General features: G+C 39.4%; 1 protein-coding gene across 1 annotated transcript; it reads left to right on the top strand.

The window, feature by feature from the left end:
• Nucleotides 1–2,261: 2,261 nt before the first annotated feature.
• On the top strand, nucleotides 2,262–4,643 carry LOC103980299 (uncharacterized protein At5g64816). Its single transcript, XM_018824762.2, has 3 exons — nucleotides 2,262–3,470; nucleotides 4,277–4,331; nucleotides 4,423–4,643. The coding sequence occupies exons 1-3, from the start codon at nucleotides 3,136–3,138 to the stop codon at nucleotides 4,480–4,482; spliced, it is 450 nt and encodes a 149-aa protein (XP_018680307.2). The 5' UTR covers nucleotides 2,262–3,135; the 3' UTR covers nucleotides 4,483–4,643.
• The last annotated feature ends 7,830 nt before the right edge of the window (nucleotides 4,644–12,473 follow it).

Below are 12,473 nucleotides of genomic sequence, written 5' to 3'. Positions count from 1 at the left end.
CATTCAGGTACCAAAAACATCCAAGTAAGCGTTACGGAGGCGAGAAGCTAATTCCTTTCTATCTGTTTGTTTGGCATTGTCCACAGCATACAACATTACAACATAATGAAGCAACATGTTTTTTAGCGATGCAATTGTATAGGGTTAAATTTCCTTGTGTAAGATAGAACTGACTAAAGAATCAAAGTTTTAGTTTCTCTAGTAGCCTTTAGGTACACTATAAAGATAGTGACTTACAGGAGGAGGCAAACTGTTTAAAGAGGTTATATCGTGCACAATGGTCTAATACTCCAAACTGTTGTGCAGATGGACATAGACTGCAAAAGTTGATCCATAAATCCAAATGATCAAGGTTCTTGTTGTATGAGTCAGGTTGATTTGAGTTGATCAACAGGATTCCTTTTGGGATTTCAGGCCGATTCCCCAATACCGAGAACTTCTCTTTTGGGATTTGAGTTGATCAACAGGATTCCCATTTAACCCTCCCTCTTGAAAGAAGGGCAGTTTACTTGAGTTTTGCTATCTCATATTAATTTGTTACATAGTAGCTTAAAAGACTTGTGATGCCTAAAATTATGAAAATAAAAAACATACAAATTTGTAGTTGTCCAAAAGAGCACCCACAATAACAACTACATGCCATAGAGTACGGGTTCGCCACATGCATCTTTCTTCGTCGATCTTTGCTTTTTGAGAGAATATCTCAAATAAAGATAGTAGTAAAATTTCTTTCTATCATTTGCAGTAAAGTCTTATTAGGTCTCTATCTACTTCTTTGTACACCATTAATTTTATTTCGACTTATAATGCCTAACTACAATATCTTTAGGTTTTTCTTAAATCAAGGTTGGTAATTGTATCAATCCTTGTACTAGTTAGGGCACCTATTAGTATATACCTGTGTATCGAGTGTGTATCGAGTGTCAGTAGGTCCCAAATTAAAATGAAAATCTAAAAACATTGAAAAATAAAATAATAGTGGTCGCTTGGTACTGGGTAACGTCGACCTTGCACCAGTCGTACCAAGCAAACCATGGTTCGTAATTTTGTGTACCGATTAAGGCTTCAACCGGTATGGTACTTATTCATACTTGTGTATAGTACATATCAAGTTTTGAAAAAAAAAAAACCTAAAAAGATTTGAAAAAAAAATATATTTGGTACTAAGCCTTTATTATTATACTATTCGATTTATATTAAAATCTCTATAATTATGAAAGCGTAATATTTAATCATATTTATTCTAATATCGTCAATTTTATCGATGGAAGATATATCACGTGACAACATGTGCATGAATGATACGAAAAAGATAGACAAAAAGATAATTTTAATGATGGACTAATTATATATTAGCCTCTACAGTTAGACCTCTTTAGTATTCCGATCTCTAGATTTTAAAATTTTATATTGAAATCCTTATAATTATGAAAATAAAACGTTTAGCCCCATTTACCATAATATTATTGGTTTTATCGATGGAAAATACAGCATATGATATCACATGCATGAATAACACATAAACGATGGGTAAAAAGATAATTTCAATAATGGTGACAGACGATGACACCGTAGGTAATTATTGTGGTAGTGGTTGGCGACAACAACTCAATGGTCGGCTTTGCTAATATCGATCTGAATATCGATGATGAGGAGGTAGAGCGGTGAAACATCTACGTTAGCGCCGGAGGAGGAAGAGGAGAGAGGTGGGGTATTTGTGTTCTTGTTGTACCACTCTGCCTCCTCTTCCTCCTTCGACATTGTTTTGTATTTGCATTACTATTAGAGAAGGAAAAGGAGGTGGGTGAGGCATTTGCATCGCCAATGACGAGGAGAAAGGAGGAAGAAGAGACAAGTGAGGCAAAGCAGTGCGATGCCATTTATATATTTATTGTCATGTGCTATATCTTTCATGAGTAAAATTAATGATGTTATGATAAATAAGATTAAATTTTTTAAGTCTAAAACTTACAATACTAAAGAGGTTTAATATACTAAAATTTATTAGATAATTTATAATTAACCCGTCACACGATCGATGAAATTATCTTTTTTTCATCGTTTTTATATCATTCATGTATTTGTTATCACATGTTGTACCATCCGTAGATATAACCATAACGTTAGGGTAAATAATATTAAATATTTTATTTTTATAATTATAAAGATTTTAATATATTTTTTAAGTCTAAGTATAAACGGATAATATATAATTAGCGTCGGTCCATCACGTGCATCGCATGCTTTTGGTTTACGTGTGGGTCGGTGACGCTCGACGGACGGACGGCCGTCTAAGACACAATTGCTCCCACACTCTCCATCCATTCATCCCAATCCCTCCCCTCCGAACACCAAACCGACACAGAGAGAAGGAAAAAGGTTGGATCATCTCTCGATCGTCTCTATTTGTTCTTTGTTCTTTTTTTTTTCTATTTTAGGTAGAACTTGATCCAAGTTCTCAAGGACGGACGAAGCATATGGGTTCCATTGCTCATTTCTCGCCAATCTTGCTGCTCCTGCTGCTCGAAAAGGGTTTGGAGTTGATGTTGTCTTTGAGCCTACAAGAAGAATCATTTATAAACCATTGATTATCCTCGGATAGTGCCTGCCTGCGTTTAGTTCTTGGGCAAGGAAGGTTTGTTCTAAACTTAGGGTTCTTTTTTATGCTTTGCCGTGTCTTGGAATGCGAGAATAGGACCTCCTTTGTTTGCTCTATGTATCCCTCCATCTTTCGGCTTCAACTGTGGTCTACTATGATGGAGCTCAGAGCAGTTAGTTATCGGGGCACATTGGCATTTGAAATGTAAGCCTTTTCTTGATCCGGCGCTTAGGTTGATTGTCTGGTGTTTGTCCGGGGTGGAAAGTGTTGTTGATCTTCTTCCTCAATTTGAATGCTCGTGTTTTCGTATTTTGAAATGCTTGCAATGGTTTGTCTAGTAGTTCCATTGCTACATGACGAATAGCTTGTGGTGTATCTTCTGGTCGTAATTGTTTCTCTGCGTCTCTACTCAGAGAGTTCTTGGTAATATATATACACGTATTCGTATAGGCTGATCTTACTGGTTCCAGTTGCTTCTTGTACATGTCTAGTGAGGAGGAGGAAAAGAGGCATCATCATAAAGCTTGCCGTATCAAATGGTGGACATTTGGTGGTCATTGTTAGGGGCTGCAGTTCCAGCTCTTGTGGTAGGGCAAGCCATCAGAGCAAAGAGAAAAAATGGCGAAGAGCAAAGGTTCAAGAGTGCCCAAGGGCATGAAAGAAACTCGGATGAAATCTTCGTATGTGACAGAGTCTGTACTTCTAAGAGAATGCTCAAGAAGGTCGGTGCATTATCAGAGAATCTGCCTCAGGATACATGTGTTTCTGTTTGTGGTGTTTCTGAACTTGATGCTTGTGCTGATGCTTGTGCACGGAGTGTTTGTGTTATCCAACACCAAGTGCCTAACTGGAACGACGTTTGCCTTAAAAGGTGCGAAACCGAATGCCTTAGGCTCTTGGCAACTTCAAAGTACTAGAGCAAACTTTTGTTCTCGGTGGTGATATGAATAATTCTCACACAAATGTTATCAACTATTTAGTTACGGCTTCTTCTTTATGTGTTTTTCTTAAAGAAACATTATTTTGTTGATTTCCTTATCATTGTTGATCATGGTTAGTTTTTGCAATTGGCTACTGTTTGTTAGAATGTTGGACCTTTTTTGTTATTCTATAACATTCAGTGTCGCAACTTGTGATCTTAATTATAGTTCTTCTGTAACAATTACTTTTACATTAGATAACTATAATATATAGATCTACCTTGGAGCACCATCACATTTATAATTGCAATCAGGATAATAGTTGGCACAGAACACCAAAGTGCTCCTATGGAAAACACCACAGAAGACGTGTACCCCAGGAACATTTGTTTTAACATTGGTTAGATCATTATTCTAGGAAAAGAAACCCATCTAGTTAAATGTTAAAGTGACATTTGACTTTCATGTACTTTTTTTAATATTAGATTAAGGTGGAATTACGATCGGATAGTTATGCATGAAGCTAATTGTTCTTTTGTGATAATAATTTATTTGAAGTGAAATAAGGTTGTCACACATGCACTTTGCCAGAGTTAGTTCTTGTGCTTGTTCTACCAGTGGTGGTTTGCTCGAAATTAGTTCTTGCAACTCTTATTCATTGACTACTAGAAGTAAACATTTATTTTTTGCAGCCATGGTAGATATTCATAACAATGACTGTTAGCATAACCCTTCAAGTTTATCCTTTATGCATTAGGTATAAGATTCACATAATGGCGGTGCAAATCTATCGGAGGTTGGATGACTGCTTGGTAAGTTGGTACGCAAGAAACCATTTGTATAAATGCTTTCCTTTTTGTCAATTTTGTTATTTGTTCTCATTTTGATGATTTTGTGTTATAGATGGAGAGTCCCTCCTTGGAAATTCTCTTGTTGGTGATTGTTGTATTAAAAATCTCATAGGAAGTTCCTCAGATTTCACCTGTTTCCTGTAAATTAATCATAAAGCGTTACTGTCCTGTCTTTTTTTGCTGCTGCTACTTAGAATTAATAGCACATTTCTTGGAACTGCATGCTCACCAAAGTTGATAGATGAATGCAAAGTTATGATGGTTACAGTGAAATCTCCATGGTCTTGAAAATGATCAGAAAATTTAGTGTTCATTTGCTGTGGCTTCTTAGGACTTCAGTCTTGATTGAGACCCTAAGAGCCAATTCCAGTATCAAGCAGAAATATGTTTATTGTTTTAAGAGTCAGTTCTAATGTCACGGCTTTAGCTGGAATTACCTAAGGCGTGAGGCACCCTTGCGGCCAAGACGCGAACTTAGCTTGCGTTGCCTAAGTCGCGCTTCGCCCTTGCGATATTGCTTCGCAAAAATCAGCTCACTTGTAACCTCTCGCAGGTCCCGAAGGACCTGTAAAAGAGAAAGTTGATTAGTTCGAAAGAACGAGCGGCGGACTAGTCCCGACGTCTCGCGAAAAGAGCGGAAGCTTTACAAGCAATTCAGCGAGCACTTTGCGTGCACAAGAGAAAAGAGGGAGAGGGGGAAAACAAGGACTTTAGAAGGTTGAATGAACAGCTGCAAGCCCACAAATAGTTGCTTACCGAGTCCCGGGCGCGACAACAAGTTCCCGTCAAGGCAACGTGCGAACTTGCGAATGAGTGTTCAACACCCGGTACTATACCGAAGCCCTATCCAGCCCTGTGCCACCCGGGGGGTTCCAAGGGGCTGAGATGGTTGATGTTTTGGTGAGCGGAGGCAGATTCCAGAAATCAGCCCACGACACACGAAAACGAAGTTGTTTTGGACTGTTTTGGGGCTGTTTTGCTCGGTTCGGTGAGCGGTCGCTTTGTAACGCTGTAGCTTGTTCGAACTTCCATTTTTACAAGCAAAATGACCCAAAATCAAAAGAAAACATGTTGTCAAGCAGCTGTACATGTAGGTGTGAGCGACGAACGGTTCGTTGAACGGAGTTGTTGCGAGTGCGCGACGACTGTTCGTGACACATGGCCGGGCGCAAAAATCTCCAACCTGGGTGTGCTTTCATACAAAAATTTCATCTTCTCTCAAAATTAGGGTTGTATGATACATCACTGTTACTCCAATTTTCTCTTAATCACCCTTCCTTAGCTTTCAATTTATTCTTCTCTCTTTGAAATAAGGGGTGCTTCCAATTTTCTGTATGCTTCAGATAATTTTGTCTTCTTCCAATTATCATATCTCTATGATATCTCTAGAGCCAGTAATTTTCTTTTAGGATCGTGTTTTAATATTATGATCCTACCATATATGTTTTCTTTTTTGTTACGTCAAAAATTGTTTTTACGAATAAACGAAGTTGGAATTAATTGACCAAATTTTCAAAAAAAAAAATAAAATTCTGAGTGTCATTATTCATCCAGAAACTTCATTTTGTGGGCTTCAACTAGAATTAGTACAAGGGTTACTATTAGACTAAAAATGTCAATGCTTTGTTTAGGTTGCTAATTAAACTTCTAATATCCTAAAACAAACCTTTGAAGTTCTAATTAAAATCTGAGAGTGATGTAACAAAGCTCGGTCTAATGGACGAGGTCTTAGGGATGGCATCCACACTCATCTTTAGTCGTCTAAGAGCTCACCCTCTCAAAACAAGCTTCATCTAATTGGCCCAGCCCAGATTACAAGAAAGGCTTAACGCACGGGCCTCTTTTTATTGTGCCCTTCTCATACTATGATGGAAAGCATGAACGGAAGAGAGGATGCTGCAAGTTTCTCCTGTGCAGTGTGAGACTTCTGCTGCCAAGGGATTAAATTGACTTTTTGAATCGATTCTCTCGTGAGATATGAATGTTAGGGGAAGGATACTGAGACTGATATGTTTTGAAGGAGCAATTTCCTTGGGATATAACATCCATTTGTTTTTTTGTTGTTGTTGTTAGTCTTTCTGTAAACTTTGAAAGGCTAATAATAATATATTCCCGATTTACTCGAAAGAAAAAGGAAGAAAGAGAAGATGCAAGTTTACTGCAACACAACCATGCCATCTTACGAATCCATCATTCATCACAGCTCCTCGTTCACTACTCACTGTTCTACTGATTCCAATTGGTAAGACTATTTTGTTTCCTGAGCTGCAAGCAATGATTAAGCGCAGCAGAAACTTGGATCGGTGGAGTTCAAATCTATCGAAACAACTCCAACTCGAGATGAATCCATGCTTCCCACGGGCATACATATCTATCCTGCTTTTGCTATATGTAGATCTAATAATGAGGAGCGGGGTGGTCCTCAGGAAGCTCTCATGATCACTCACAAAAAAACCTCACAGGAAAAAGCAAGCTCCCATGTTGCTTTACATGCTTGTTGTTCATTTCAATATTCACCTGCAGGTGGGTGATCCATGATTGCTCATGATTCCAGCAATCTAGTACTTGGTTGAAACTTTGGACACCTGAGCCTCCCGTGGCAGGAGCACAACCGGTGGCCATGCTATTTAATGGATGCCACTTGCCTGCTGCCACACAGCTTTCAATCTTCATCAATGCGAACAACTCGTGGTAGGTTTGGTTGGTCGCTGCTCGGGCTTCAGTAACACCTTTGATTAAAGCAGCAGAGCAGAGCAGAAGAACACTTTAATCCTTGTTGCTCTGCTCCGCACAGTTTCAGTGAGGTAATCCACTCCCCTCACAAGCTGGCCTGCCTTCTTTTCGTTTTCTAGGTGAGGATCCATCCAACTTTAAGGGGGTGTAGGAGAGGGATCAAGCAACAGTGAATGGATTGATCATGCTTGGAGAGTGGAAGAGGAGGCAGACTGACTGCCTGCACCAAAAACAGTAACATGGGTCTGATTGCGACAGCAATGCTGATATCGGTAGCAGAGGAATGGAATGGAATGGAATGCAAATGCAATCTTTGCAGCTCAAGTATTTTTATTGAATGGAATGCGATCAGTTTCCTTTCTTTAATGCCACTGGTGATGCTGCATCATCCCATTGCGCCTGATGAGGAGAATGCAGCTGCCCATTACTTGACCCAAAGGTCGCCTAATGCAACTAAACAATTAGGTGGGATGGTTGCATCACACTAAGTTCGTGCGAGGCAAATCTTCATGTGGTTGCTGATATATTTTGGGGACCTACTGATCTTATTTTGCAGCCATCATTTTCCACAGTATGTATGTATGTATGTTCACAGTTCTTCTAAATAGTTTATAATGCAATCATTATTTTCGATCGATTAAGACTCGACGCCCGTTAAATATGCGCTATTGGACGCTTTTCCATCATCAAATCGAAAACTATTCTCGGTATGGTCTGTCTTCATCGCAGATGTACTCGAGCTCTTAAGCTCTTTGTCGATATCTTTGATTGTAATATCTTATACTCGGAGTAAAGTAAAATATGAGATGACATACATTTTTCATTCTCAAAATGAAGTAAAAGAAAGGTTGAAATCTTCCCCGATCTGGTCAAACTCTTTTCCCTCTTCCAAATAAATGTGATGGATTGATAATCAACAATATCACCAGTATCTATTGTGATCTTTACTACTTCATTGTTTCATCCGACATCTCAATACTTTCAACATGATCGTTTTAAGGTTCGGTCATTCTTTCTCTTCTCGAGAGTCATCTCGTTATCCAGTGGACGCAAGCAAGCTGCCGGCTTGGTGAGGGAGACCACAGCTCCCATTGTTTATTACTGAGAGAGGGCCAAAGGCTGTTGCCACAAGATGGAGGCTCAGAAAGCCAGAGAGAAGGGAAGAGAGCTTTTTACTGATGTAACAACTCATCAGACAGAGAACAAACAACACTTCAATCTTCTTCTTCTTTCCTGGTTCAAAAGAAGGATGGAGATCATTGGCGGGGAGACTCCAAAAGCTGGTCGAACGGTGAAAGCAAAGAGGAGGCTTCGTTTTGATGTAACAGTTCAATGCATCCGCTTGTGGCGATTCAGAACGGGGCTCGGTGGTCCTCCGGACCGAGCTGGTGATGTGAGTGACAAGTGTCTGTCACCTTCCATGTGTGTGTACTACTCCTTCAGTTGCATACACTCTTTGACACGCTTTTGCCGATCTTTTAGATCTTTCATCTTTCCAACAAGGATCAATGAACGAAGGATTCTAATCTGCATACATAGTTGTCCTTAGGATAACATTTATAATCATCCAAATTCTCTTTAGACTTTCTATTTTAATTTTAATATATATATATATATATATATATTAACTTGCATTAACTTGCATTATATGATATTATCGAAGAATAATTTTATATTACTATACTAACAATCTATGATATTATAAAAAAAAGACTAAGGGAGAATGCTGAATTTTGGAAGGTGCAATAAGATTTTGAATATATGGTCAAAAAAGATTTTAAAAATATGAAAATGGCTAATTTGGGTGAAATATCATGATAATTAATAATTAATAAAAATAATAATAATAAGTGTTGGAAACATGATCGAAGAGAGAGAGAGAGAGAGAGAAAGAATCCCAACATCAACCTTTGCAGTCAGTCGTATGTTAGATTCCATCTCCTAATTTGTGAAACTAGGTATACGAGCATCGTCTTCGACGGTAGCATCCGGAGATGGGATCGAGGACAAGGATGGTGGACCAGACGCATAGCATTGTCATTGCCCCCACATCCACAACCACATTGGCATGAGAAGTACAGACAACCTCGAGCATGTCCTCCACAAGCTGATGCTGCCCAAATGTGCAATAGTGCTGCTGAAAAGGGATGTTTTGGACTGTGGAATTGGACCACCTGCTCCCAAATGCTCCCTCATGGCCTCTAATGGCTCTAAAACCAGTGTCTGTGCCATCTGTTTCCCTGCTTCCTTCGTGTTGGGTGACTTTGAAAGAACACTCTTCTGTGCACTTGCAGCCACCACCTTCATCCGCACATACCTCTTGTTCTAGGCCTCAGTGCAGCTGCACACAGAGAGAGAGAGAGAGAGATGTCCGTGGACCAAGCATGTGATCGTGACAGTACATTCCATAACAAAATCCAATATAGGATTTGGTTCTATTAGACTGGATCGTACATCCCCACAGTTGAGGTCTTGTTGTTGGTGCGTGGCAACATATATCTAGTTTAGTATTTTGTATTGTCTTGTGAGATGGAATATAGTTAGTTCCTTCGGCTTCTGCCCTACTGAGATATCGCAGCACACAGTGCAGGATTCTTTATACCTGCATGGATGAGTGTGTGTGGAAAGAGATAAAACTCATGAGTCATGTCTAATCCTAATGTTGTTTTTATGCAGGCTCGGAGACAGTGCATTCAATGCCAATGGCTGGCACACACACACACATCGGCCCGTTGTTATCGTTCGAGGTAGAACATCATGCTTTCAATCAAGCATTTAAACCAATTAATTTCCAGCACAAATGGATCTCACTCACTATTCTAATAATTCATTCGTATCACCCAATGGAGAACGATGCTTGAGATGACACTCACCGAAGCATGAATTCTTCTCGTTAAATGACACACCAGAATGAAAGTTATTCTTTGATGGAAATCAAATCAAATTGCTGGCAGATGTTTGATTTCAGCCACACAGTAAAGTCTTCTTTCAGAAATTTTCGATCCGAAAACTGTAAAAGTAAATCCTTTGCTTTTTACCCCCACAAGAAAAAAGCAACTTTTATTTTTTGTCCTCATCGTAATAGGCCTTTGTAAGATGGTATCATTCCTTGCGTACTGATGCATGGCACTAAAAGACACTCTTTTGTTTCCCCAGAAGCAAAAGTAAAAGTAAGACGAGGCGAAGTTAACATGGAACACTGACTGCAACTTCTTTTGCTCCCAAAACACCCACTTGCTAAAGACAAATTAAGTATTTTCTCAGACCACGAGAAAGAAGAAAAGCATTCAAGAAAAATTTCTCATCTTTTAGAAAACTAAAATGGAGGATTATTGCAGTCCTCTCTACTACTTATAATAGATCATGTAAATTTATTTAAATTATCTCCTGTCGAGGGAGAGAGATGAGTATATGTTTGTCTTCTGTTGCCTGATGTATGACTGTTGCTGGGGAGCAACGACGATCCGATAGGTCAGGCGAGTAGGAATAAACAAACATCAACGAGGGAGGGGTGTGGAAAGAGGATTCACTCTGCCATTCTCGTCAACGATCAATGATATGCCCAAAAGAATTGTTTAGCAAAAGTCACAACAAGAATGATCCATGCTTGATATTTGATGGTCGGTCACCGAGTGGTCTGCGTAGTTCGCACTGTAGATGAGACCATTCAGTACCGCAAGTGTGGAAGTATGCGCCGCAGCGTCCAAAAGAGAAGAAGGAGTGACTCTCCCTCCTACCATGTTGCGATCCAATCAATCGATGCGATCCGCGCAGAGGCTCACCTCGATTCGATGATCCAAGAAACAAACATTGCCTCCACCCATGTCTGATGTCAACCCCTTTCTCTTTCTGTGGTTCAGACGTTGTGGTCTTCCCTGTTGCTAGTGTACGTGACGGAATGGCTCTTCTTCCGCTGCGAGCAACCTCGACGATGGCTTGCCAAATATGCAGCCACACACGATTAGTAACCCATCACTCCTAAGATATTAAAATGTGCTTTTTAATGTCTCGTTATTTATGAATTATAGAGAAAGATTTTGATCGGACTATCACAAATCCCAAACACTCGATCTACGAGGAAGGAAAGAATACATACATACATATATCTTTATTTTTACATGCACAGATACTATTTTTCATGGTCACAAGATTCTTGCCTCTCTGTCGATTCCTGCAATCAGCAACCATGATTGGAGCTTACGGTGGTCCAAACCCAGTCAAAATATTAACCCATCGATTAAAAGAAAGGAGGGTCGACTAGGTTGGCAGAGTGGTCATTTCATTTGTGTGGCCTGCTTTGACCTCATAGAAAGATACGAACAAAAGCCACAGGCAGGGGAAGAAGAGTAGGATGCTGCAGGGAATGCCAGAATCATAACTTCTGACAGGGACTTGCCAAGAAATATATTTATAATTTAACCTTCGATGAAGGATATATTTGTGATGCCAAAAAAGGAAAAAAGAAAGCATATTTCCCTCACATTTGACAGGGATTTGGCAAGAAACTATTTACGCTTACCATGTCATAGAAAGACAAACTTAGTGATGGAGAAAAAGAAAAGATTTATGACTCCCTTGGGGGATCAAGATCGGTAATGGTAGGAGCCCACTCAATCACTCACTCCCTTGACTTTTGTGGCAGCACTTTTCCTTTTTCCTAATTCTTTCTTCAAGGTTTGAGTTCTGACACTTGGAAAACGATGCATTATTGTGCTCGATGGTTTGGAATATTTGCATCACAGGTTTTAATGTTGCGTCTTTAATGCATCGGGGCAGATGAGAACAATGTTTGATCATCTTTGCATAAACATGTATGAATATACTCGACTGACTTCACCAATATCATGTTATGTCCAATAAGAATGATAAGATTATTATCTTATGTTGTCTAGCTGAATGCATAATCCAGCAGATATCTACTTCTTCTTTGACCAACCTCATTCATGCATAATCTCATGTGAACATTAAGATTATAATCTTTATCCAAGAGTCCTTAATAACTTTATCAATGATAAGATAATGGAATCATATGGAAATTTTAGATTTTGATCTATCTAATACTTCTCTGTCCAACAGTTTGATTACACATTGAGGAGTATATTGACCTTGGCATTGTGTGTATTAACGAGTGGTGTTAGCTGAATTGGATGGACCCGACGAAGTGGCCAAGTGGTGGGTGGTGAATGCTTCTTCCATGAGCAGAAGGATCAACCCAGGAATGATGAAGAGTCCACAAGGAGTCATATCTCTCCTGAGCAAGCAATCAATCTATCTATCTATTAAATGCCCAGTTGACAAGATAGCAAGGAGAGTTGAATTCCTTTGGGTGGCTGCCCCCCTCCTCTTTGGTATTCAATACAATGCTGCATG

This window comes from Musa acuminata, chromosome BXJ2-4 (assembly GCF_036884655.1).
Source record: "Musa acuminata AAA Group cultivar baxijiao chromosome BXJ2-4, Cavendish_Baxijiao_AAA, whole genome shotgun sequence".
NCBI classification, from domain to species: Eukaryota; Viridiplantae; Streptophyta; class Magnoliopsida; order Zingiberales; family Musaceae; genus Musa; species Musa acuminata.
The sequence above is the reverse complement of the archived record's forward strand: the minus strand, read 5'-3'. Positions and strand labels throughout refer to the sequence as shown.